Source organism: Anomalospiza imberbis, chromosome 5, assembly GCF_031753505.1.
Source record: "Anomalospiza imberbis isolate Cuckoo-Finch-1a 21T00152 chromosome 5, ASM3175350v1, whole genome shotgun sequence".
NCBI classification, from domain to species: domain Eukaryota; kingdom Metazoa; phylum Chordata; class Aves; order Passeriformes; family Viduidae; genus Anomalospiza; species Anomalospiza imberbis.
The window spans coordinates 45019843-45047188 of record NC_089685.1 but is presented as its reverse complement, the minus strand read 5'-3'; the positions used below and the strand labels follow the sequence as shown (position 1 = coordinate 45047188).

At 40.2% G+C, this 27346-nt stretch overlaps 1 protein-coding gene across 4 annotated transcripts in view; it reads left to right on the top strand.

Moving 5' to 3' along the window:
* The window catches only part of PHF21B (PHD finger protein 21B), a 176726-nt gene that overhangs the window by 131915 nt on the left and 17465 nt on the right, over nucleotides 1-27346 (top strand). For all 4 annotated transcript variants that reach the window (XM_068190437.1, XM_068190438.1, XM_068190435.1 and 1 more), the window contains 4 exons: nucleotides 365-457; nucleotides 17539-17889; nucleotides 19619-19741; nucleotides 24656-24707. In XM_068190437.1, coding sequence (XP_068046538.1) covers nucleotides 365-457; nucleotides 17539-17889; nucleotides 19619-19741; nucleotides 24656-24707 — 619 coding nt within the window. The remainder of the gene's footprint in view (nucleotides 1-364; nucleotides 458-17538; nucleotides 17890-19618; nucleotides 19742-24655; nucleotides 24708-27346) is intronic.

The following is a 27346-nucleotide window of genomic DNA, read 5'->3' as shown; positions in this document are numbered from 1 at the left end:
GTCCCTTCCAATCCAAGCCATTGGGTTGGTTCAAATGGGTGTCAGCTGAATGATTTGTGGCAGTGTGCTGTAGTAGATTTATAGGCAGCTTTCTGTTTTAATAATTCAGTATTTACTATTTCCTGAGGCATAGCAAATATCTCTTTGTGACCCTTGCTACCATGAAATGCATCATTGTACCAATACACTTCACTGTGGTGCATTTCAGATCTTTTTTGAAAACAGTCTGGTGCCTAGAGAGCCTTCAGCCAGGGCAGCTGGGAAGAGAAAAAGAGCTGGAAGGGAACTTCTGGCTCAGAGAGATTCTGTCTGGGAAAGCTTTACAATTGTTTTAAGCTGTGTTCAAATGTTTTTCTTCCAACAGACTTTGGGAACTATCGCTGCAGTGCCCATTAAGGTTCCTCAGGTCAGCTCCTTGCAGAGGTTGGCAGGACAAGGACCAGCAGTGCTACCTCAGGTACAAAACACAGTTTCAAAGGGGGGGTTTTGTCATTTTGTACATATTCTCTGCTGCTGTCTAGTGCCCAGGCCTGGGTGCATCAGCACACTGATTTTGCAGAGTTGTGTTTTTCTTCAGCCCATGAAAAAAAAAAATTATTCTGGGAGCATACTGATAGCACAATGAAAAGCTATAAAATGTAATGTAGATTCATTGTGGAAGTGCAAAATACATATGGTCAAATGTAAATTTATGCTTTAAAGTTGAATCATAAATCAAAGAAGTGAAAATCTGCAATTCTGTAATTAAAAGAACTGGTGGAAGTGTTAACCTTCCTGTTCAAGATTTAACCCCATGTTCTGTTTCACTGACTTATTTGCCTTGTCTATCCCAATACAAAGTTTTGGCCCAGCCAACCCAGGTGCCAGACTGAGGAAAGATTCTCGGAGTAAGAGTGAAAGGAGAGTTGCATTCACTGTTTTTTAAAATGTTTCAAACTGTCTTCTTTTTTGAACACCACTCACTGTTTCTGTAACTATACACTTTATTCCCCATTTCAATCATCTTTCTCAAAATTTGTGGATGTCAACAAGTGTTTTGCTGCAATTATATGGTTTGCTCTTCACATTAATGATTATTAAGTATATTTCTCCCACTGTGGCCCTTAGAGCTCTATTTCTCTTATATGAAAACCAGAAAAGTGCTGAAGTTGATGATATATAATCTTCTTATTGTTCCTTTATTTTTTCTTTTTTTTTTTTAAGTGGCAGAATCTAGTAGAAGATCTGTGAGCTAAATTTACTTGAGGAAGAAGTATTTCCAATATAAAGTTCTTAAATTCTCTCTTTAAATTACATTTTGTGGAAGGCAGAGTTGTGAACATAAAGTGAAGTTATAGCTTTTTTATCAAGTTCAAGACTTTGCTTTTCTGTTGTTCTTACAAGTTAATACCATTTTGATTTCTGCCATTTTGGGGTGTCAAAGATGAGCAGAGTGCTCCTGAAAATAGATGAGGTTCAAGAGCAGCTGAAAGACCTGTAACAGGACCTAAATTCTCATTTAGGTTGTGTTTCAGCAATACTGATGGCATTGCAAGTGCTGCACTTAGAGAAGTACCAATGCCTTATGCTTTTGTTAAAAAAAATCATTCAGTGCTAGATTCCATTTTGAAGAATTGAAAAAAGTGGAGAAAGCTGATTTCCTCAGCTTTTTGAAAAGAACACGTCCTTTCTGTCTTGATGTTTAGGTCATGGCAATATTTTTGTTTTTATTTCACTGTTTCACTTTCTTCATGGTACAGATTCCATTTCAGACCTGTTTATGCAATCATACTTAATACTAATCAACTACCTCTGCTTTCTTGGCTGCCGTGAGCCATAGTTCACTAACTTTTCTATTTAGTGAATATTTCATATAGATAGAATGGGCAATAACTACCTAGCAATCTCATTTCTGAAAAACTAGAAATGAAGTAGCAGCTGTATGTAAGACCACGTTATCAGGGGTATGTCTTATGCCCTGAGTTTTTTCTTGCTTTTTCACAGGCCCACAATGGGCCAGCTTCTTCAGCAACAGCCTGTCCTATTTACATGCAAGTCCTCCTTTATGCTGCTTCATGGTCCATATGTTCATCTCCACCTCCAAGCTCACAGAGAAGTTTAAAATCTCCATATAGATTCCTAGTGGGGAACTCCTGCCATCCATCAAACATCCCTCCTTTGTGCTAAATGTCTTCAGAGATACCAGGTTTTCATCTAAAAGTGGAATGTTTGGCTTCTAATTAAATAGTCAGATGTCTTGAAAATACGCTTAATATAGCCATGGACCAGATTGGTGCAAAGATGTCATTCCCCAGAAACAGCTGGATGCAGGTGACCTGGGAAGCCACTGTAAGCCTGCAGCACTGTGTCACTGTGAAGGCTGTCCTTTGTAAGAGATGTAGGGTGAGTGCATAGTCACTGCTCTGCTCCAGGAAAACTGGAAACTTCTGATGGAAATATAAAAATTCCAGGAAGCAAGGTCATGTGATACCACACAGGTGTTATGGTAAAAAACATTTCCTCCTTCTTCCTTGTAGTGTTGTGAAAAAAAGCACCTAATAAAAAATTATTTTGGAAATTAAGAGGTGTATATTCCAGTAGGAGCTGGAAATCATGCAGAATTAAATCCAGTCACAGTGCATGTCCTCAGCTTTTATTCATCAGACTTGGTCACCGACCAGGCTTGCCACTAACCTCCTTTTGTCCCCATGGGTGACAGGCAAGGCCCCATACCTTGCTCTGAGTTACTGGCACAATCCTGCCATTCTAGTCCAGCTGGGTTTGGCACCTCTGAAACCTTTACTGTGTTTGTCCATGTAACAGCAAGTTACTGGGACAACAGAACCATATTCATCACTCCTCTATCAAGAATTTGGAGTATTTCACAGGGAATGAAAGCAGTGCTATGTCCAGACTCAGATATTATCTATGGCTCAATCTTGTTCTGGAAGAGATGGAACCTTCCTCAATCTCCATCTCTGCCAAGTCTAGTTGTGACAGTGAAGTGTGTAGAGCCCTGCAGTGATAAAACCAGAGCAGCAAAGGCTCCTGTGCTCCAGCAGCTGTGTCTATTTACTCAAGCAGGTGAGTCCAGGTGTAGCTGGTGCAAGTGCAATGGCAGGTGCAGTTGCACTCACCTAATCTTTTGGGCTGCATATGCTGCTTCTCTGCAGGTATGTGGAGGAGTGGAAGGCCTGAGTGGAGCCTTTTTGGGATTCCTGCCATTTTAGGAGCCTACTTATATGTGAATCATTGTCCAAGAGTGCCTTTCCTCTAAGGTGGACAGATTACACTTCTGTCTCGGGTGCATGTAGATATCTGGGAAAAATCCAAGTCAGGATCTGCATTCCTGGCAGCACACCAGCTGCTCCCTGGCATTTCTGCTTTTGGCAAGTCTCATTATTTCTTTGGGATACAGATTCCCTTTAGATTTACAGGTAGGCATAAATATTACCATGCTGGCTGGACATAAAGAGGGGACTCCTCCATTTTGAGACCTCATCATGTCTAAAGGAGTTTGACATATTTGACACTTTTGTGCTCCTCATCTTGACAGCCTCTTTTGATTTACCCCTATGGAGTCAAGCAAAAACATATCACACAAGTAAACCGAGACATTTAACAAGAGTTACATAAAATAATGCATACAGCTTCCTCATTTTCCACATTAGTACAGATACTTGCCATTTGTTTTGTTCATTTGAATGGGTTTATGATATGACCCCCTGGAAGCTTTTCCATATTGGAAATGAAGTTTCAAAATCTGCACATTCACAAATTGCAGCAAAATCCCATCACTTAGAAGCACTAATTAAGCAGTGAGCAAACAAACATTACTTACAAGTTCTTTGCACAGTACAAACAATATTTTAGGCATTCATTATTTGCCAAAACAAGCATCTTTGGCAGACATTTGTGGGGTTTTTGGGTTTTTTTATTCTTTTGGGATTTTTTTTGGTTGTTTGTTTGTTTTTTTCCTAAATATGAAGGTATTTTTGCTTTCATCAAATAAGTGAGAAGCTAATTCCAGATAGCTTTTCTCTTCTTACTTTGGTCTTTGAGGTGTCCAGCTGAGTAAGATGCTTTGAAACAGCACACTCTCCACTTCACTCTAAGAAGAAAATCCTAGAGATCCTCTACTTAAATGCTGTGGTACTCTGGAGATACTCCTCTTCTTTATGGCACAATGTGCTCTAAGGAAATTGTGTGATAGTATTCCATCAGGTTGAGTTCCAGTATCCAGCTGCAGTGCAAATTTTCTGTTTATTTTGAACTGGTTTACAAACAAATATAAGTTGCACTGTAGCCACCTGGAGGTACATGTGAAACGTGATTTTCTGTTCTTCAACAGGAAGATTTTAAATGAAAAGGTAAAAATATTAAAATAAATCCCATTTTATTGTCAGTAATTTGGGCCTAGTTCAATCTTCATTCAAATTAATGGAGAGACCGCGACATTTGAATGGCAGTTAAATCAGATTACAGTGATTTCCCCGACCTATCTTTCCAGTGCTGGTTGAAGGCACAGTTTGGCATGGCTTTGCTTATGACACTGCTGCTTAGAGCAGAGCAGTGTCTGCATTGGAGGGATCACACACGTTAGTGGTGAAAACAAACAGGTACTCACAGGGCCTTAGGTGAAATATGTATGTTTCAATCAACTCTGCCAAGTTCTGCTGTCAGATACTGCTTAGTTTTTATCTTCTGCAGTGACTTTATGTCTTAGGTTGGAAATGGGTGTGTGTGTTCTACTCCTATCTGATGGGGCAGTTATCTTCTGTTAAATGGGCAGTTTTCTTTATCTCTTCCATAACCCATCGTCCCTCTGGGGCAATATCTTCTGTTAATGGGCCATTGAGTCCCACTGCATGACTGATAAAACTACATCATCCCATTGTGAGATGCTCTGCCCAGAGGGAGGAGCCAAGCTTTCCCATCTGGATATAATCAGCTATTTGGAAGACCACAGCAGCCTTTTCCATTGGATTCCCAGAGAAGAAGCCCTTTCCCAATGGATTCTGAGGAAAACCAGGCCCATCAGCATCACCACTGGATCTTCAGAGGAAAACTCCACCCTTCTACAGGATCACTGCTTCAACAGAACCACATCTGTCACTGCAGGAGGACTGCAGCCACCATTGAATCAGACTGCTACCAACACCCTGACCAACAGGGTGTCAGGTTGTATTCTGACACTGTCAGTGGTGTTTTCTATTACTGCATTGTTTTGTTTTCTGTTTTTTTTTTTTTTTTTTTTTTTTTCATTTTCTTCCCTAATAAAGAACTGTTATTCCTGCTCCCATATCTTTGCCTGAGAGCCCCCTTAATTTCAAAATTATAACAATTCAGAGGGAGGGGTTTACGTTTTCCATTTCAGGGGAGGCTCCTGCCTTGGTTAGCAGACACTTCTCTTTTCAAACCTAGACACTTTAATATGTGTAATTCAGTAGGGTCTGAATGTGGTCACTGGGCTGCCTTGGGACAAGCTCTGTTATCTTGGTGTGTGTTTATTCTTCACTGGGTACCATGTGAGCCCAGCCAGAGTCTCCACGTGTTCCCAAATGTCAAAAACACAGTCCCATTTTAAAATTTTATGTCATAGTTCTCATAAGCACATTTCTACTGGTAGTTGCTGCTTCTCTTCACATCGTACCAAACCTAGGTACTGCTCCTGGCTTCCTCGGTAGTAGGGCTTCTGGAAGATTTCTTGAAAGGAAAACAACTCCTAGAGACAGAAATAAGTTTTGGGATGCCACTGTGTACTATAGAAGAAATAGGTTGATCTGTGGCAAAGTCTCTCTCTTTTTGCATCACGAGTTTAAAAAAAAAAACATGATTTTTAAAGTGTAATGTAGCCATTAATACCACTGGAAAGAATTACTAAATGCAAGTCAGTATTTCAAGAAAATAGAAAAGAAACTCACAGGCATACATATTTGTATAAAAAGTTATACAGATTTGTGCAGTAGAGAGACAAGAATACTTTATTGTTTGATTAAGAAAGGAATTATGGAATTGGATAAAGTTGTTTTTACAATATTGGGAGAAAGGACTATAATAACCTAAGGGATGTTGTGAAACTTTCTGCCATGTAACTCATAGCGCTTCCAGGGGAATGTGTTGGAATGCTACTGGAGGAGAAGAGGGAGGATCTAATTGAAGGTAACTTAATCAGTGTGGTAAGCAACCAAGCAACAGTATTTAATATTCATTGTATGCATGCAGAAAACAAGCAAAATTACTTTTTATAAAAGGTTTGCAGAGGCCTGACTGAAAATGTAGCCCTTTATGAATGTAGTTATTAATCTGTTTTATTACATATAAGCTCTTCTGCTGTGCTTGTCACTGTACTTGAAGCACCTTCTGGTAATGTGTTAAGCACCAAGATTAACATCTCATATAAGTCATTTCTTCTCTTTTCCTTTGGGAATAAGCACATACCGCTGAGAGTTCTGCTTAAGGGTTTTTTCAATCAATTTGCTTCTTTTTAATGGTCATGCTGCTATTAATTGCATGACACTATAGAAAACATATAGTGTAGAAATTGATGAGTGTGCTCCTAATTCTTAGAGAAGAAGTTTGAGACAGCTGCCTCAGCCTTGTTATAGGGACTCCCTGCACCAGGGACACGTGGCCAGCTTGGCCTTTCATATTAAGTCTTCATAGGGAGAGCTTTGAAGATTGGGATGGAAATACAGTACTTTATTGAAGAGTCTGTGAGAGTCTGTCTCAGTTCCACACTAGTGGATGGGTTTGGTAGGTTGTCTGTGCTGCTGAGACAAGCAGTGGCTTGCTGTAGCACCTTCAAGGTATGTATTTTACACTGCTGCTGTGCAGCCAAGACAGTGAAAGTGTGACTAAAATAGTGCCATAAGAACATTCCTTGTGGATGGTAGCATGACAGGGTTTGGCAGTGGTAAGAAATCTAGTCTTCTACAGTAAGGTCAAGGATGAATGATCAAGGGTAGGGTAGATCAGATGCACCTCTTCCAAAGGACTTCCCTCTGTTTCCTCTGCCTTTCTATCAGTGTCAGTTTTCAGTTTTTAACAAGAGAATTGATCTAGAATGGTAGAAAGGAGAAGCAACGCTAACCCCAACATGCCTGAGACCTTCAGATCTGATCAGTGTTGTAAGCACTTTGAAAACGACCTCCACAGAAGTCAGCTCTCCAAGATAGTCTGCACACAGAATTCTTAAGTATCCATGAAAACCTCAGGAAACACTCAAGCCATTTTTACACCTGGCATGGTACCTTTTTCCCAATTGAAAACTCTTACATTATTCCATGTCAAATGCTGTTTTGCAGAGTAGCAGCAAATGAGAGGGTAAGAAATTTCCCCTCTCTCCACTGATGCCATTTCTATCTGTGCAAAAGGTGTGAATTCTGATCCATGTCTGGCCTGCATCTGGACTTTGCTATGTCTCTGAGCCTCAAGGCCAGTTGTGTAAGCTTGCATTAGAACTCTGGGTGAATAACAGGTGGACAAGAAAGCTTTGTTTGTTTGCATGACTTCAGTAAAGGCTTGGAGAAACTAGCCATGCTGCTGTCTGACCCTTCATTTTCATCTCCTGGTGTCTCAGCATTTTGTGTGCTTCCATCAGAGGAAGGCTGTCAGTAGACAGAAATTATTTTTGTCCTTACTTTTTTTATTATTTTTGTCTTTCTTTTTTGTTTTTGGCTAGTTGGGGCTGGTAAAATCACCATAATGTGATGTTACTGTTACCTAGAAGCAGGAAAACTCTTAAAGTGATGGACAGTACAAAGCAGTGGTATCCGTGGTCTTTAATGTGACACCAGATTTTGAGTCCAGCGAATGCCAGCTGTATGGATTAGTTCAGAGCTTGCTTAAGGAAGTATGTGGACAGGAGGAAAGCTGACAGGTCTTCTCTCATTTATGCCTACATGGACCCTTTAATTTGAAGGAAGTTAATCATAGGTATCTGTGAGAGAAACAAGCTAACTTGTAATGCTGAAAAGAGTGGAAATGGAAGTAAAAAATTGACTGGTGTGTATAATCATGGTCTATCTTTTATACTTCCCTTGTAATCCTAAACAATAAGGATTATTTTTTTTCCTCAGAGACACAAAGATAACTGCATGATCAAGGACAGAATCATTGTGCAGAAGGTAAAAAAAACCCAGAAATCCTTGTCAACTTCAACCTCTACTTCTTAATTTTTTGCACAATATTGATTTTTATTTGCTGGTTTACTGGTAGTTTTTCCTCTTTGCAAATGGAAAAGAGCCACTTAATGAATCATCAATTCAATAGTGGCAGTGCCAAACCGGAAAATATAGGCAGAAAATACACAATCCATTAGCTAAAGTCAGTCAAGTTCCTGTGAAAATACTGTTTTGTGTTTTTCAGGGTTTGACACTGGCTAGAAGCCACGCACTCATGAAAATCCTTTCACCCACTCTCCTCTGCTATAGTTGGCAGAGGAGGGGGAAAGAAAAAACAATAGGCTTTTGATTTTGGGGTGAGATAAGGATTAGGTGAAAACACTTCAAGGGCAAAACAGGCTCAAAACTTACAAGGCATAAAGAAAAATTTATTAACATAATTAAAAGAGGATAATGAGAACTAAAATGAACCTTTATGACACCTTTTCCCTCCCAGCCCTTCTTTCCTTCCCGCTGACAGCACAGGAAGACAAAACATGGGATTTTTAGTCCATTTGTCACTTCTAAAAATCTTTCTTCTCACTTAGGGAGAGGAGTCTCTTCTGTTATGTCATGGGGTCCTTTCCACAGGAGACAATTCTCTGTGAACTTCTCCAATGTGGTTCTAATTTTCATGAGTAGCAGTCCTACCTGACCTGCTGTACCCTGAGTCCCTCCCACTAGAAAAACAGTCTTCCAGAACTACATGGCATGGGTCATGGGGTGTCATTTTTTAAGGATGACTTGTTCTAGTTTGGAAGTAAGGATACTCTTTCTCTATCTTCTCTCTCTCCTTTCAAGTTTCCCACTAAATTACAACTTTTCAGCAACCATGCGCTACAGCATGAGCACCTTTTCTCACAGGCTGAGGGTAGAACTCCACATCCCCCCATGCTCTTCATGAATTACAGGGAAAATAATTTGTTGTATTATGGTCCTCACCACAGCTTGCAGAAGAATTTCAGCTCCAAGGTCCAGAGCACCTCCTTCCCCCATCTTTTCACTAACCTTAATGTCACCATGTTGTTCTCCTCACATGTCTTCACCTTTCCCTCTCCTCTGACTTGGGAGAGAATTGGTGTCCATAGGTTCATTTGTTTTCAAGTTCTATCAATTGAAAAGGTCTTACAGGGTTTTGCAGCTCTGAAAGGTTGATTCTGTCTGGGCTCCACACTGGGGAGTCACTTGCTGCCAGTCCTGTGATACTCACCACTGCCACGTGGGTAGCTGTGACTTTCACATTCTCTGGACAGAGAGACATAATTCTGTCTCTCAGGAGAAGCACAGAGAGAAGAGAAAACAATCTTTTTCTCTACTCCTTTGTTTTCCCCATGTGGAATGTGGTATGGGGATTGTTTACCTGAAGTGATTGCTGGATTGGATTCTGGTGAAGGTTGTTTGGGTTCAATGACCAATCGGATCCAGCTGTGGCTGGGACTCTCAGCAGAGGGTCACAAGTAGTTAGGTAAGTAAGAAGTAAGTATGTAGAAGAGTATAGTATCTCTTTAAATAGCATATTAACGTAATATAGTATATTTTTAATAAAGCAGATCCTTCAGCCTTCTGATCTAGAGCCAGACATCATCATTTCTTCCCTGCAGTTGGGGTCTGCCGCATTTTTACAATAGGTGGCACCATTCAGCGCCTTGCTTCATGCAGAACACCAAAAAGGAGAAGCTACTGCTGGCCACTTTTGCTCTTCTGTTCGCAGAGTGGCTGGCTAGAAGTGGCTGAGCAAGCAGAATTCATTGCAAGCCGTGGCCGCTACCAGGCCCCAGCTGCATGGCTGCTCCCAGTGCCGGGATGGGCCCCAGCAACTGAGCCGGGGCGGCCGCCTCCCTACACCTCAAAAGAAAAAAGAGGAATTGTACACACTTTTTCTTTCTTAAATATGTAATCACAGAGGCATTACTAACTATATCAATTGACTTAGCAGCATGTCTATTTTCAGAGCCAGCCTGCAATTGGTTTTGTCAGGCATGCAGGAAGCTTCTAGCAGCTTCCCACAGAAAATCACTTCTGTGGCTGGCTTCTTCCCTCCTCACCAAAAAATCAAGCCATATAAATCCAACCCAGTGTTCAAAACATTGATAACATTTTTAATAAAGAACTCCTACCTGACTGCCTTATGCCAACATCCACAAAAAGCAGAGCTGGTAGATTCCCACTCAAACATCCTTCTCAGCAAAACATCCATTTCTGTAGTATCAAGCAAAGATGAAGGAGAAGAAAAACTAAATTAGATTGATTTCTCTTCTTAAAAATTACTGAGTTCTATTAACTACATGTTACCTTTACACTTAAGTTAGCTGTCCATAACTAACAACTGAAATACCAAATCAAGGCAGGTACACAGCACGTGGGAGATGCCTGATCGAGTGTGTGCAATTTGAACACATGAGAAAATACTGCTGAGTGACTCCTGGGTTATGTTGTGTAGAAACAGAGACCAGGGTTTGTTTCAAGGGGCGTGTTGCAGTTCTGGCCTTGCTGAGGTCTGCTCAATTTTGCTATTGGTTTTGATTGGATTAAGGTTTCTTCCCTGGTTGGCTCCATCCAGAGTAGCAGGATTGAAAATGTGGGCTGGAGCTGCTCCTTGGGTTTTGCCCTGCATTTCACAACATCCTTCTTTAGGTTCACAGGTTAGTATTCCAGTGATATGCTAAAGAGAGGGTTAACTTGTATGTGAACATGGGATTCACTCATTCTGGATCATCTTGCCTGGGCTTTCTACAATGAAGAGTAACTTCTTTTTTAAGTAGCCTCATCAAGGGGAAGGAAGAAAATAAAGAAATCTTCCCTGTGGGAAGAAAATAAACTATGTTTATTTTGACAGTGGTCTTAGACCAGGCTGAAGATAATAGGAACTTATTGGGAAAGGAACTAAAAATGAACCAAGCTGCAAATACTTGTATTTGAGTGAGTGGGGCAACCTGGATTTTAGGGAGTGTCATTGCTGTAAATTTAAGGAGAAAAATTTTTGTGCCTAAGTTTTACTGATCAGAAAAGAAGAGGGAAGGAGTCAGTCCTCAGCTGGCATAAATAAACACAGCTTTACTGAAGTCAGTGTGCATCTGTTCATTCTGGTGAAGGATATGATTGCCCCATATTGCGCTCATTTTACCAGCCATTGATAATGTTTTCTGTGTAATCCTCTACAGTTTTCAAGAATGAAAGCTTTGGCTGCTGCTCCCAGCACTTTGTCTCTGTGACATATGAATTGTGCCAAATCCATTTTGAGTTTTTGTTTTCAAGCTCTGAGTACAAGGGTGAAGTGAAAATAAAGTGTGAATAATGGTCTTTCTCTCAAAGGCAATGTGATATTGTGTTGAACTGAAAAACTTACTTTCATACAGATTGGCCCTGCTAGTATGAAGGGCTGATGGATGCTGAGCATGATCCAGCTGATATCTGATACAGGGGAAGGGGCGGGCTCTTCAGTGTTGCTGACAAAGCTGTAACAAGATCCAGGGACTGGAAGCTGAAGTTAGGCAAATTCAACCTTTCTATAAAATGCCAGTCACAAGCATAAAAAAACCCCCATTTTAACAATTTACTGGAGCTCATCATTAAGAAGTCTTTAGTATTTTCTTTTAAAATCAGCCTTCAGTTTCTTGGAGAATTATATGGCCAGCCTGTGAACTGGAGGATCACAGTGATCCCTTTAGGGTTTGTAATTGAAGTACACTGTGTTAACTTCCCTTCTTTCCTAGGCCTGAGGGAGAACACATTTACCAGAAATGCCCTTAACAATTCTCATATCACCTGCAGATCTTCACAGATGCAACTGTTCTAATTAAATCCTGTCCTTTAGGACTACAGAGGATTGCCCACAGAGATTGGAGGAACTATGTGACTTTCCTCCTTTCACCTTTTTCCCCATACCTATATAGGTTGGATCTTGAGGACTTCTTTTGTAAGAGGTTTTCTTTCTTACCTTATTTTTCTTTACTACAGTAGATGAGTGGCTCACCTCTTGGGATTGTCTTGGTTTACAAGAGAGGTGTCTGCTAGGGAAGGCAGAAAAAGCCTCCCTTGGAATGGAGGATGTAAACCCCCTCCCTCCAGATTATTAGAATCGTGAAACCAAGGGGCTCTCAGGCAAAGATACGGGAATAGGAATAACAGCTCTTTACTAGTGTGTCTAATAAAACAAACAAGCAACAACAACTTTGGCATTAACAACAAACAGAGCCCGGAGCCCAGTCCCAGCCTTTCAGCCGCGGCACTTTCCCTGGGCTGCAGCTCCAGTCAGGGCCGGCAGGGGCGCTGCTGGCTCCCGACGGGCAGGGCAGGTGCGGTGATCCCCACACGGTGGCAGGGGGTGCTCCGGCGTGGGCTCGGGGAGCATGTGGCCATGGCGGCTCTGTCCGAAGGCAGGAAGGGATGGAGGAGAGGCTTTGCTCCACAAACCCTGGGGCAGCCAATTCCTGGTGCCCCAGCAGGACTCTCGGAAAGCAGCAAGCTGGGTCAGCAGGATGTCTCGGCAGGCAGGGGGTGAGGGGCTCCCAGCAGGGCATGGAGAGCCGAGCTCAGGATCCCGGGCACCTGAGCAGACGGGATAGGTCTCTTTTTTAATGAGGTGGGTGTTAATAAGGTCCCAGTTCAGTGGCTGTTCTCAAAAGCAGAGGATCACCCCACGGGAGAAGCAGCAGCTCCAGCAGCAGCAGTGAAGCTCCCTTCCCCAAAAGCAGCGGCTGTGATCGTCCTCCTCCGAAAACACAGAGAGATGACTAGGAACTGCACCCAGCCCCTTCCCCCAGCCCCCTGAGGGAAAACTCCCAAAAAAACAGAGTTCCCCCTTTGTCCCAAGCACCCAGGAGTCAGCTCCCATCAGCAACGCAATGGGAAGAAATTCCCCAGGAAATAGATTGCCCATGATCACATTTTCCTGTGTCAGCAGTGACACACATCAGGCTCTCCCACCTCCACCACTCAGCAATTAATTCACCTCTGCGCTATTCTGCAATTTGTGCTCTTGAGAGCTTGAATGACATTTTGGTGAAATGGAAGCCTTTGGGCTTCATATAGGACATCTGGATGGAGCTTAATAATGTGGGATATACAAGAAGTCATGTTAGTCACAGGAGTTGATTCTTTCCTGATCTGAAACTCTTTAAAATATATTAAATTAGAAGTTGTTGAGCAAAAGAGCACTATCTACATCCCACAGGATCGGGCGCTCTCTTATTTCCGTGTCTGAAAAGCAGACAGCCGCCACCTAGTGGGTGCTCAGATTGGAGAATGTCTTCTTGGAAAATGTGCTCGCCTGCACATCTTGAGAAGTACCAGTCTGAACATTGCCACAAGAAAGGAAATGAAATGTTTCTGTTATTCTGGGTATTGAGGAAACTCAAGAACAACACGGGTTTAGGAAAACATTATATTCAAGAAGCAGCTCTCTCTCTTCTGCATTTGGAGCCCTGGTAGTATCACATTCTGTTTTGACAGCTGTCAGAAGTTAAATGAAAGATACTTGGGGAAAGGAGTGTTGAGCTACAGGAGAATTGTTACTTGCAGCGCTTGCCAGGAGTTGGAGTGTTCTTTTAGTAACATACATGCTATCTCTTTTTCTTTCTCTTTTATTCTCTTTTGCTCAACTTTGGTGCCTTTTATTTCTGTAATTCCTGTCACAGAGACTGGTGTCATCCAGCCTGTGCTACTTTCAGTAGAAAATTACTTTTTGATACTGTGTATGTGCAGTGCAGTCCCTGTCCTGCCCTAGTTTTATTCTACCTCTTCTTCAGTGATTGCCAGCTTTCAAACTTTTGCTAGTGCCACTCTCCCCCTTTCATCTCCCAAATTTAAGCTACAGTTTTGACATGAGGGAAAGGAATTTATGCTACCTTTTTCTTTTTTTTTTTTTTTCCTCTTCCTAGCTGATACCATTTATCTCCACAAATAACTGTAGCAGTTTGGGATTTTAGGTGACACTCTGCCAAAGGTCTTTCATGTAGTTGCTTATTAAATGTTTACGCTTAGTGTTTATATTCTGAGGGGAACATTCATTGGTGCTGGAGCACAAGGGGCTTCTAAGTTTGCTTTCTGTTTTGGATTCACACTTGCAGGTCCTTGAAATAGATGTTATTTTCACTTTAAATTATTGTAACTTTAACTCAGGAGTACTTGAAACTTTTGTTTCTGTAGTCAACCTTTTTTATTGTTCTGTTATTGAAAATAAATATGGTCTCCCAAGGTTAGGTAAACTTGGCAGGGAGTTTCCAGAGGCTTAGTCCATGAAAATAGCTATCCCTCTGCTGTATCACGTGGTGGCAGAAAGTGCTCATCATATGCTCTGTGATGTACCAGTTTGGTACGTCCTATCAGATAATTTCAGTATGCAGCACTTTATAAAGAATTTAGTATTTTGGAAAATAAAGTTTGTTTAATTATCTGGGCAGGAAGAGCTTATTTTACAGTGAATATGTGTTCATCCATAACTTGCAGGATGTGTATTATGGGTGTGTGTAGGATTCACTGAGGTATTACATCATGCAGTAGAAAAGATAATTATATAGCTGGAATATATATAGGCATTTAGTTTTAATTAGGCTTTTGATTAAATATAGAAATGCAATTAAGAGTGACAGATACAGTAGATCCTGGTAGACTACGTAACAGTTTTTGGCTAGAGAAACTCCTTAACCGATGGGTTTAAACCAGTGCTTTGTGCACTACTTTTGAAAATAAGACCATTAACTAACCATGGATATGAAGCTAATTACAGAGTCCTCCCAAAAACTACTTGACCATGGTATCTTACCTAAACCAGTCAGATAATTGTTACACAGTGCTTGCATAAAGAAAATGAGCAAAGAACCCTTCAGTTACAGTCAGGGTATTTTGATTATGGTTCATTGGGAGTTCTGTGTAGTTTTGCATCATTTCACAGCAGGTCTCTGAGGCTTTCCAGTGTCACCCCGAAGTTATAAGCTGAACACAGTGGCTTCTGCACGAGTCTGCAGGACCTTGGGCAAACCTCCTCTTCACCTTTCCGTCTACCATGACTGCTGAAAATGTGTATGTCCCAAGCAGGACTGTGCCTCTGATACTAGTTTTGCACTGCTCATGGGTGTAGGGAGCTGTTGCGGTCCGTGGTGGTGGTGGACATAAGGACACAACCTTCCCCAAGAGTGTCTTGTGCCAACAGGTAGGAGCCATGAGAGCACCAGCACACACACACACAGACACACAGAGACAGACACACACAGACTCACACAAAGAGAGACACACAGACACACACACAGACAGACAGACACACAGACACACAGAGACAGACACACAGACACACACAGACAGACACACACACAGAGACAGACACACACACAGACAGACACAGACAGACACAGACAGACACACAGAGACAGACACACAGACACACAGAGACAGACAGACACACACACAGAGACAGACACACACACAGACACAGACAGACACAGACAGACACACAGACAGACAGACAGACAGATACACACAGACACACACACAGACAGACACAGACACAGGCACACAGACACACATACACATAGACACAGACACACACAGACACACAGACACACACACATAGACACACACACACACAGACACACACACACATGCACGCAGCAGCTCGGCAGTGAAGACACGGGGGTCCAGGCATGGAGTTCCATCGTGCTTTATTTCAGGCAATGCTGAAAAGGTCCAGGGGCCAAAGACAGGGAACAAAGGAGGGTCCAGGATATAAATACTGGGAAAGAGGGGATGGAGACGAGCATCAGGGATCTAATGAACTGAGGGCTCAGGGGTAGTACACAGGGAGGGGACTAATAGGGAATGCCAGGGTGGGTAGGTGGGGTTACACAAACCAATGGGGTTACAGGGAAGGGAGAACTTACCAGAACATGAACATTTAAGGGTAAAAGGGGTACAGCAGGTCAATGGGCCAATGGTGGGGACAGAACTGTGACAAATTAACATAGTGCTGCAGAGCAGCATGGAGGAAGCTTCTTTCATCACTCTGAGCTGTGAGGAATGCCCAGAGCCCAAGATGCATCTCTCCAGCACATCACAACAGCAATGCCTTTCCTCAGTAGGCTCATGGGCTTCCACAGGAGTCCTATTGCTTTTTAAAGGAGGAGTTATTGAGACACAAAGAGCTCAAAACATATGTTACTGCCCTTAATATTTGCTGTGGGGACAAAAGGGTATAGTTCCTTGACACAATAGGGGATGATGGGCAGCCTTGAGAGATGGTTTTCTGCATATCAGTAAATCCCTGTATTTTCATTAAATTGCTTATTTAGGCTCAGGATCGAAGTTGGGACCATTTGAAGGGCTCCTGTAGACTCCAGCATGGTGACACAGGCAACTGTTTCCCGTGTTTGTCTGTTACAACTTGTCATTTTGTTTCACAGTATGGAAGGTGCAAGAAGTGACAGGACTAAATAAGCACAGAGGGAACTGACTGTTTTATCAGGCTGTGTTAACGAATAAGCTGGGAATGAAGTTAACTCCATGTGAAGCATTTTAAATTATTTATTTTCAATCCTGGAACTGGACTTAACATGTTGTCAAGGCAGAGCCACGTTGAGTGGTTGATGTTAATTACACCACTGGAAACACATCACATTAGCTGAAAACAATTGATTGCTGCTATCATTCATGGCTCTGGATACAGCCCCAGCTGCTGCAAAGCAGGGCAAAGTGTCCTCTTCCATTCATGGAAGTTACTCCTGCATCCACCTACAGCTGTAAATTAGCTCTTTAATTACTGCAACAAAATATGATGTTTGGTGTTTGTGGTGTGGTGCTTGTATCCCTCTTTTTATTTTATTTATGTTTTGTGAGTTAAGTGATTGTGTGACTGATCTCCTCTCCATTTGACATGGCATGTCTTAAACATGTGAGGATGTCCATTGACCAATCCACCAGTATAAAAGCATATACTTTACTGTCCCTGTAAATGCTTTCCCACAACTCCCTTAAAGATTCAGCTCCCTCTCCTTAATTCATAACAAAAGTGTTGTGTCTTTCAGAACAGGAAATTTTTGCACCTGGGTTTTCCATTCTTTGCCAAGGCTTTGGCTTACACACCCCTACTGAGAACTGGATGTGACTTGACTAGCATTTGTATGGATGGCTAATCAAAATAAGGATTTGACTTTCTTCTCACTTATTGTTTAGCATTGCAGAGAGTTAAGAGCTTCAAAATGACCCAGTTGAGAAGAGCTGGGAATATATCTACAAGGAAATGAATGGTTGGCTGTTGCATCACGGTTGGCTACTTGCAGTTGCTACATTCTGTTTTTCTAGATGCTCCTGGTCCATGGTGAATGCAATTAGAGATTCTACTGGGAGAACACATGTGTGCAGAGTTTGTTCACATGCCTAATAACACATGACTCTCTGTTTGTAGGTTAGGCCAAAGACCCTGATTCCAGACAGCCTCCCAATCTCCCCGTGCAGAGACCAACGTTCCAAGCAGCCTGCCACCTTCCAGAAGGCAACCATAGTGAGCATCAAAAACCCTAGCCCTGCCCTCCCAACTGCCAACAACACCGTGAGCCATGTACAGACACACAGCAGCCAGTCACAAAGTGTCACCGAGCCTGCAGCTCTCTCATCCCCTCTGAGTGGTGCCGGTGTGGCCTATGCCATCATTTCCACCTCCCCCAGCAATGCAGCTCCCATCAGCACCTGCGCCACTGTCTCAGTGGGCAACGACAGCATTAAAGTGCAGCCGCTTCTCATCAGTGCCAACAGCAAGGTGAGTTCCCTGTGGAGCAAATGCAGGAACTGTGCTGCAGGTATGAGCAGAATATTGCCCCAGGAGTGCACAGCCTCTGCAGTGTTGTCATTGGTTCTTCTCAAAGAAAATAATCAGAAAGCAATGAGAAAATTCTTACACAGACACATAGAAGCTAGCAGACTTTTATCTGTGTACAAGCCTGTTTTTTACTGGGAGCAAAACACATCATTATGTAGACTGATACTAACGGGACTGTATGAACTTCTCTTTCCTTATGCCAATCCTCACTAATAGAATCCCTGATTTTATTACAGGCTCCGATTTCCTATGGACTCTCTCTTCAATGATACAGTGATACTCAATTTATTGACTGACCCCAGGGAGTACATAAAATAATCAGAGATTCCCTTCTGCTCTTTCAGGGGAAGACCAAATGAAATGAGAGCTCAGGGTTTCAGAACTGACAGGAGATGAATCAGTAAAAAGAAAAAATTCAAGCTATGAATTACTTCTTTCATCTTTGTACTGCTTTTCAGCACTGGAATGCAAGAACTTCACCACTCTTATACCAGAGACAGATTCCATACAGGCTGCTAATGTACAAAGCAGACATTCACTGTAATTTACTACTGGGATCCTGCTACTTTTGGTCTTATTGGCAGCACATGCTCTCATAGAGCGATAAAAAAATATATAGGATGTAGGATGGCTTTTGAGGTAAATAAAAGCAGACATCTCATCCCCACTTCTTTGACATAAATTATATTTTCTCTTACTTAAAATGGCGGCTGGCTCAGAAAACCATCCCTTTTGATGCTCTTGAATCTTCTAGAGTAACTGAGTTCAGATAATGTATCTAACACTTAAACAACATTGACTGAAAATTAGCAACAAAGTAGATGGAAAAGACCTAGTGTACAAATCTAATAATCTTTATCTAGAATGCAATAGTCCTTGGGAAGTCCTTTTGAAGCTTCCACAGTCCTTTTGATTATAGGTATGAAGTCATATGTGTATTTTTGTGGGCAGAAATTAATTCCTTTTAATTTAATAGCTTCTAGATAATGTGACCTACACCATGTAAGTCTTCATGTGGTAATTCAAATATAAGCAGCTGGATATACAACCATAAATGTGTGAATGAGATGTGTGTCATAATTCCTATAGTTTCTAAACAAGACCTAAATTTAATTTAAAACAACATATAGTTTATTTAGTTTACAGAAAAATGGACATCCACTGCTTATAACATGTAAAGGCTGAGGACTGAGGTCTGATCTCATTTATGTGAGGAGTACCTTCTTTCCCATCCCCATGTACTTTGAAAAAACACTGCTACGACTGAGATCACACTGGGTTTGAATGTTTAGTAATCCCATCTCTTCTACTTGTACACAAAATAAAATCAAAAGAAAGACCTTAAAATCACTAACACAAGTGCTAAAGCATGGTTTCTCAACCACCTTCACAAGTCCTCTAAATAGAAAGTGTCCTAATTTTCAGAGGCACTGATCAAGTGACTTAGGCTGTAGCAGGTTCATAATGTACCAATAAGAATTAATTTTTAGAAACTTAAGTATGGATTTGGGACCTTAACCTAGGTATCCTGCTGTTTTATGCTTTTAACTTGTGACTTACATTTCTTATTTGTAGGGTATCAAGTAACCCTTCAAAGAGGACTCAAAGGGTTCAGCAGAAAAATCCAATTTCATATAGTGAATTCTCTTATTTGTACATTGCTTTTTAGGTTATCATTATTCAACCTCAAGTCCAAACCCAGACAGAAAGTAAACTGGAGACGAAGAAATCTCCTGAAGAGTCAGCTCAGGGACTGCCTGCTACCAAAAAGAAAAAGGAGGAAAATCCAGAGGTGATTTTTTAAAAATTTTTAATAAATGAGCTACAATATGGTTAAGTTAGGGGGGCCAAATCTAAACATTCTTCTCTGTGCATATGCAATTACTTTATTTGTGCTTATGGGTCTGCCAGCTGTTCATCTCTCAATCTCTGCAATCAGGGTAATTTCTCTGCCAGTGAGTGCCCTGACAAATTTGGTTTGCACCATTCAAACCTTCCACTGTCACAAAATGTAAGACTTGGAGGTCTCATAATACCTAAAGGTCTCATAAAAATCTAGGCACCCATGGCTTTAGCTGGATTTCTTGTGAAGGGTGTATACAAGCTGAAGATATTTTATGTTATCAAACATATAGCATCAGATTTAGAGGCTGCCTATGAGGTGGAATTAACATTTATTTAGTAAGCTGAGCTTTTAACATCTTCTTTGTAATGAATCTTGCAATTTTTAGATGTATTAATAGTTTCCTGCATTTGCTGTGTACATGTCTTCCCATATGTACACAGATTCTAGTCTGAAATACATTAAAATCCTTTAAATTGAATAAGAGAGTAGAAAGCAGGTAATGAGTCTTTTGGGAATTATAATTTTGATTTAAACTAGAAATATAAACTGCAACTCTTTGTAGAAATGGCGTCTCTCTTACAGACATTTTGTGTTTTGACTGGATATGTTCATATTATATTAGGTGTAATTCTAGGGCAGTTTGAGAAGTTATGCAGATTGAATCTACTTCTTTTGTGGAAATGCTCATCTCCTGTGAAATCTTAAACCTCACTAGTCTAATAAATGTGTAGCACAAAAGCATCCTTGGAACTGTAGGTATAGTAATATAAATTATGTTACTTAAGGCATGCATGTGGTCAAATTTTTCACCATTTTAGGAGGTTCATATGGATAAAAAAGTATTAAGGATAAATATTTTTAGCCCAAAATATCACAGCTATATGTATAAGCTCTGCAAATCTATGCTTGGGAAACCTCCCAAGTTTAAAACCTGACCCTTATATGAATCTTCATTACAACGAAATGGGACTGTAGAGTCCTGTTTTGTTTAGGCAGGTATTTCCAAAAACTTCTTTATTTTGTAGCACCTTATAGGAAGAAAGACCAGTAGGCCCTGCTTAGAAACAGAATGCTAGGAAAAAACATCAATTTTTCTTTGCCTGTAACTTATCCCCATGGAAAAATGATGAATAAAAGCCTTCAGAGAGATGCAGGAGGAGGCAATTGGACTGGGCACACTTTTGTTATGGGATTCAAAAATGTAAGATTTTCATTACATTGCTAATTAGAATATCTCAACAACCTTTTTCTAACCACAGACACTGTTCCTACCCTGTTTACTGGAGGTCTCAAAAACCTCAATTTTCTGGGTTGGGTGCTGACACTGTGCCCTAAACTATGACAGTTCTTTTCATAGATTTGTTGCACAGCCATTAATAGGTCTAGAGTTAATTTCTTTTGTTCTTTGAAAGTAAACTTTAGTTTATTATCATGTATTTATGCAATTAGTGTAATTAGAACTACCATCATAATTAGTATAAATAAATGTAATGACATAAATAGAACATGTAATTACAAAATGAAATGCTTTTATGAATATCTTTGTTTTGCTTCATGAAAAGACATACTGTGTATTTCTAAAAGCACTCATGGCTTATAAGCAGATGATTAAATTTAAAGCAAAAACAGCATGGTATTTTTAAAAAGAAAATAGGCACTCAAGGCACTTCTCACTTATTTATCTTCAAAGCTGAAAACTGAGGCAGGAACTCCAATATGGTTCTGTATGGAACTCAGCTGGGAGAGACTGGGATTTAACAAATTACACTGACAATTTGAAATGAGCTAGAAATAACTAGAAATAACCAGACTTACCAGTAACCAGCAATCCCACAGGCAGTTACTGAGTGTACCTGAACAAAAGAGAAGAGCAAGGATAATTACTGTCCTTACCTCCTGGCTTGGTCATTCTGCTGGCAAGCCCTGAAGCTGATCGTGGACTGAGGAGGAGGAGGCCACCCACTTGTTCGCATCAGTGGGGCACAGCTGGGGATGGAGAGCAATAATGATGGATCCAGTGATAGGCCTTCTCTCACCAGGATGACTTCTGTAAAAAATGGACAAATTACAAAAGGGAGCTGCTCCTCCAGGGAGAAAATACCCTGGATGTTGTTTTTTGTGGGTTTTTTATGTGTTTGTTTGTTTGTTTGGGGTGGTTTTGTTTGGGGTGGGTGGAGGGTTAATCTTTTCTTTTTTCTTGAAGATAACTGAGTTCAACACAGAGAGAAACAGAATTCTGCCCAAACAGTTTTGATCATTTAAAAATTCATATTAGCAAACTATCTGGCAACATTTTAATTCTAAAATGTTTTTATCTAAAAGAAAAATTACTGCCATAAATGCTGGTTATTTAGTTACTGGTGTTCTAATTCTTCCTAAGCACAAGAGAGACACATGGCAATTGTGAACGAAATGCTAGTATTAAGCCTGGATTGAAAATCTGGAGAAAATGAAGTCTTGGTTTTGCAACTTCCTGTACAGAGGACAAACAATAGACCCTGTGATATTTGAAATGAAAGTTTTGCAGTGGAAGTCAGATTTTGAGTTGAATCCAATGAGCTGCAGGGGTGTGAAATAGCAAAACCCACAAAAAAAAAAAAAAAGGCTGTTAATATAATATGCTTGTTCAAAAGAATACAGCTTGTACTGAGATTTTTTAAAAGGAAGTGTCTTTCAAGTCCCTTTAAAAGCTAACACTTCCTGTGTTTAATTATGAGATAATTATCAAGTCCACTTGTGATGGTTCTTCATATTTTAAGCAAGTATGTTGCATTTAGTTAGACACATATTCAAACAATTTCCGCATGAAGAGACAACATTGTTTAGCAAACATTCCAGTACACAAATTTCAGGTGAGGCATCAGAAAATGTGTGCTTTCCCTACAGTTTAATGTTGGGGTAATGCAAGAATTCTGCACTCCATTGAAAAAAGCACACATTAACCATTCCAGCTTCCTGGTTCTATCCCTAAATATTGTTATTACTTTTGCTCACAGTACTGAGAAGTATCCTGCCACCATTACTTTTTGATGAGGCTGAGGTGAAGCTTGTAATCCTACTCACTTGAATAATTTTCTTCTCAGATCTGCACAGTGGATCAAATATTCATCTTTTCCTTCAGGTGTGGGGCCCCCACTGTGCCTGGCTGGTGTTTTAGGCATGTAAGGAGTGAATATCAAGGTCTGACTTGCAAATGAACACATGTGTGTAATTACCACAGATAAGGAAGGCAGAAATACGGTGTGAATATATCTAAATTGCCAGTGAGGAAATTCTACACCACCATCTTTTAATCTACCTGGACAGTAGGAATCTCTTGAGGTTGTGGAAAGGAAGTATTCCTGTCTTACGTGGGTGTTAGTTCACCTGACAGAGGTATTTTCAAAGATGCATGAGTGGTAGAGATGTCCAATCCCAACCCTCTGATTCTGATCAACCCACCCAATAGTTAGATCTTTTCAGCTACAAAATGAGGATATTTTGCTTTCACAATTTCACAAACTGAAAGTCAGAATTGAAGTGGAAATTGTAGTTCTGGTGACTTACTAGTTGATTTTATCCTGAACTGAAACGAAATGTTGAATCATCAGGCTTTTCATAAAACAAGAAGGTCAGACTAATTTTGACTTGGAAGTGTTGAAACATGTTGTCCGACACTCTTTGAATGAAACAATGTTTTGACCTTCTACTGCTTAAACACTGTGTTTTAGTTGGACCTAAACCTAAACTAAGTATGATAATTGCTTCTTCCTGTGATCTTTGTACACTTGCTCAGACTTGGACTGTGGGCTTTGCTTGCTTGGATTTCCCAAGACCTTGATTTTCATAGTCAGATTGTCTCTCCTGTGGAATTGAACCTCCTGAAAATCCAACAAGATCGTTCAGCACAGCAGAAAGAGGAGGCCCCCAAAGCCCCACAAGTACCACAAATATGACTGAAAAACAAGAAGTTCAATTCAGTTTGGGCTTGGAACAACACAGTGTAATTTCAGTTTTCATCAAAAATATGCAATAAAAACTTCAGCAAAACCTTTCTGCAAGGAAAAAAATTCCAATGAAAAATCACTGACAGAAAAATTAGAATCTGCTCTAATACTTGTCCTATCACTGCATCAGCATGTTCTGAAGATTTTTTGGTATGAAGATATGTTTTGTGCATATATAGTTTAGAAGAGTTGTGAGTAATATTTTAGATGAGATTCCAAACTGCAAAATGAGTTCACCAGTGTCAGTGGGAGATGTTTGTTCACTCCCCATTGAGGAAAATTATTGGATCAGTATATGTCTTCACAATCCATACACACTATGTTATTTTTAAAACTTGGGATGAGAAATTTCTGGGAGATTTTTTGTTTGGTTGGTTGGTTTTTGTTTTGTTTTGTTTTTTTTTAATGGGAGGGGACTTTCAATATGCTTCTGATATCTTGTTTAGTGTTGTACAGTTCATACTTGTTTCACTTCATACAGCTTGCTCATGTCCAATAAAAGCAGTGTGTCATGTCCAGATTGTAAAAAATAATACAAAATTACTTCACTAAAGAATTGAGTAACAATCCAGCTAGCAATGTGAAATTGAACTGATTGAATTGACTGAATATTGGTCATGTGCTGTGTAGGATCAGTAGTCATTTAGCATTGACTTCAGACATCTTTGAACTGCTTGAGTTTATATAGACATACAAGGAGAACCAGGCATATCTCAAGCAAATCTTCAGTTAAAGTTCTGTACATTACTATGCATTCAAATAAGATACATTTCTAAAATACTTTTACTGGGTTTATTCTGTCAATGCTAATTTTATTTCTTTTCTTACCATGGTTATTATAGTAGAAAATCTAATGTGTTTATTTTTTCTTTAGAAAATTGCCTTCATGGTAGCACTAGGACTGGTTACAACAGAACATTTGGAAGGTAAGGTGGCATATGTTGATTTACAGTTCAGTTTTTGAGTGAAATCTTTTCTGTTGGTTTCTCTGCCAGAGCACATTACTGAGGATTGTGTTCAGATGGCTTTTGAATCTCTCCAGAGAAGGAGATTCCACAGCCTCCCTGGACAATCTGTTCAGTGTTCTGTTACCCTTCTGGAAAATAAGTTCTTCCTCATGTTCAGGATGAACTTCCTGGGCATCAGTTTCTGCACATTGCCTCTTGTCCTGTTCCTGGGCACTATGGAGCATAGCCCAGTCCGTGCTCTGATCCCTGCCTGCAGATATTTATGCACACCGACAAGATGCCCTCTCAGTTTTTCCTTCTCTTGTGCTCTGAAGGGCATGAAAACTGAAAAAATGAAAATGAAAAAATCAGATGAAAGGTTACCTTTGCGCAGTTGTGCCTTTCAGTCTCACAGTAGTGGGTGACCTTACTTAACTGTGCCTCCCACTCCATGGCAATGCTCAAGGGGCATGAGGACTGGCCCTGCAGCCAGCCACCAGGCTGGTATTTAAACTAACTCAGTCATCATCTTTAAAAGATGTTAAGACCTGGAAGAAACCGGGAAACAAAAATCCTAAAAAGGCTCTGAGCGCCACTGATCTGGTTGATGGATCTGTGAGGTTCAAAGATGTTTGCCCAGATATGCAGCAAGTGCCCTCTGCTCTCTCCCATGTGAGATGGACTTTCAGTTTTTGAGTTGACTGTCTGTCACCTCTAGAGTCCCACAGAATAATATGTAAAATAGTGGTGAAAATCTGGCATTTGTTTCATAAGATTTTACTTACTGAAGACTACTTCTCACAAAGAATTCCTTCCCTCCATTTTCCCCGCTTAGCCAAAAACTTAACAAACTTCACATCGACTCCTGTGTTTGCATGAGAGCATCTAGCATGTCTTCTCAGGCTCCTGAATATGACTTCAAACAAATATTACACATAAGCTAAAATCAGCATCATATCCTTTTCAGTTTCCTTTTCCAATCTTCCAAAAATAGCTTGCAAAAGTTAGCAGATTTGTCTCTTTCTTTGCCTCAGATTTGTTGTTCTGAAATTATAGATGAGAGAGGGGAAAAAAAGAGTTTGTTTAGCAAATTTGGCAGTGGTGTGAGACAAGTTGGGGTGGCAGAATAGTTCTCATGGACAGAGATGGTGCAGGTATTTTGAAGAAAAGATCTGCACCCTGATGGTTTTAGTTACAAGCTCAGCTACAATAAGCTGGTGTGATTCTACTAGTAAAAGGAGAGAAAACTGGTATCTGTGTCAGCTGACAGTGATTCTTGATCATGAAAAGTGTTAATGGCAATTGATATTTATCACCCATCCCATGGACCATAGTAAACAAAACACTTAGGAATTTCCAGTGCACTGAGTTTAAGTTTTATGTGCTTTAGACTTAGGAGCATGCTTAGCTACCTCGCTGTCTCAAGGTATCTACCATTTTTAGCTTGATTTCTTTTTTCTAAGATTTTCAGTTCTTTGGTTTTAAGACAAGTTGTGAATTAGTGATAAAATACATCTGAATTGTAATGTCTCCTCAGTATATACAGCAGGTTTCCTGTCTTGTTTCCATTTTTCAGTGTTTTTCCTCTTTAAATCTGCAGCTTAAAAAATAATTTAACATCCCAGTGACTAAGAATTTGAAAGCAGTTTAAAGAAATTTTAAGCCTTCATAATTTTTAATCCCTTAATGGTCATGGATTGAAATGGAAATCAAAAAGCTACAAAAATTTGGGGAGAAGATTTATAATCCAAAAAGGGCAAATGATGATTATGCGGAAGTGCAAATTATGCTTACAACAGAGAGGACTTAAATTTGAATAATTCTATATGCTTTGATTTTATTTGAACTAATAAATTGTTTGTGTGGATTTATTGCTTATGTTCAAAATGTCAAGCAGTCCTCTTCTCTGTTCTACACCAAGTGTGGAGATGCTCATTTTAAACCAAACTGCTACAATATTCACCATGCCGAATTAATTCTTGAAGACAAATTCACTTTTTATATTTCTACAAACATTAAATAAATGGTTCCAACCAAGAGCTATTTACTGTGGAAAGGGTATTTCTTCATCAGAATTGGTGATTACAGCTGTCAAAGATTTCCTTATAGCTTTCACATGCTAAAGGTTATTATTTTACTGTGTCATGTTTACAGTTATCAGTCATTGCTATTTATCAGGAAGCAGTGGTCATTACACAGTTCAGTTTATTTTAAAACTTCAATAATTACTCAATTTCACATTTTTGGAATTTAACTCTATCAAGATTAGATCATTAAAATCTTATTCATTTAGTATCTCTAATTCACACTGTTACAGTTTTTCTTAATTTTGTTCATTAATTTTCTGGTGAAGGGCTGTGATCCACTTCTATGTGTATTTCTCTATCTGCCTAGAAGGCTTTTCACCTGACCTCCACCCAAGCATTCCCTGCCTGGGAAAAGAGCTCTGTTCTGCAGAGCCTGAGTGTGAGACATCTTTACCAGTATATGAACACAGCTGCTTCCACTAACTGACAGTTTGCAAGGTACAGCTTTCCCTGAAGATAAATTGCCACCGCAGAATGATCATGCAGAGTGTTTATTTGTGAAGGCAGCAGCTCAGTGGAGTTTGGTCTCCA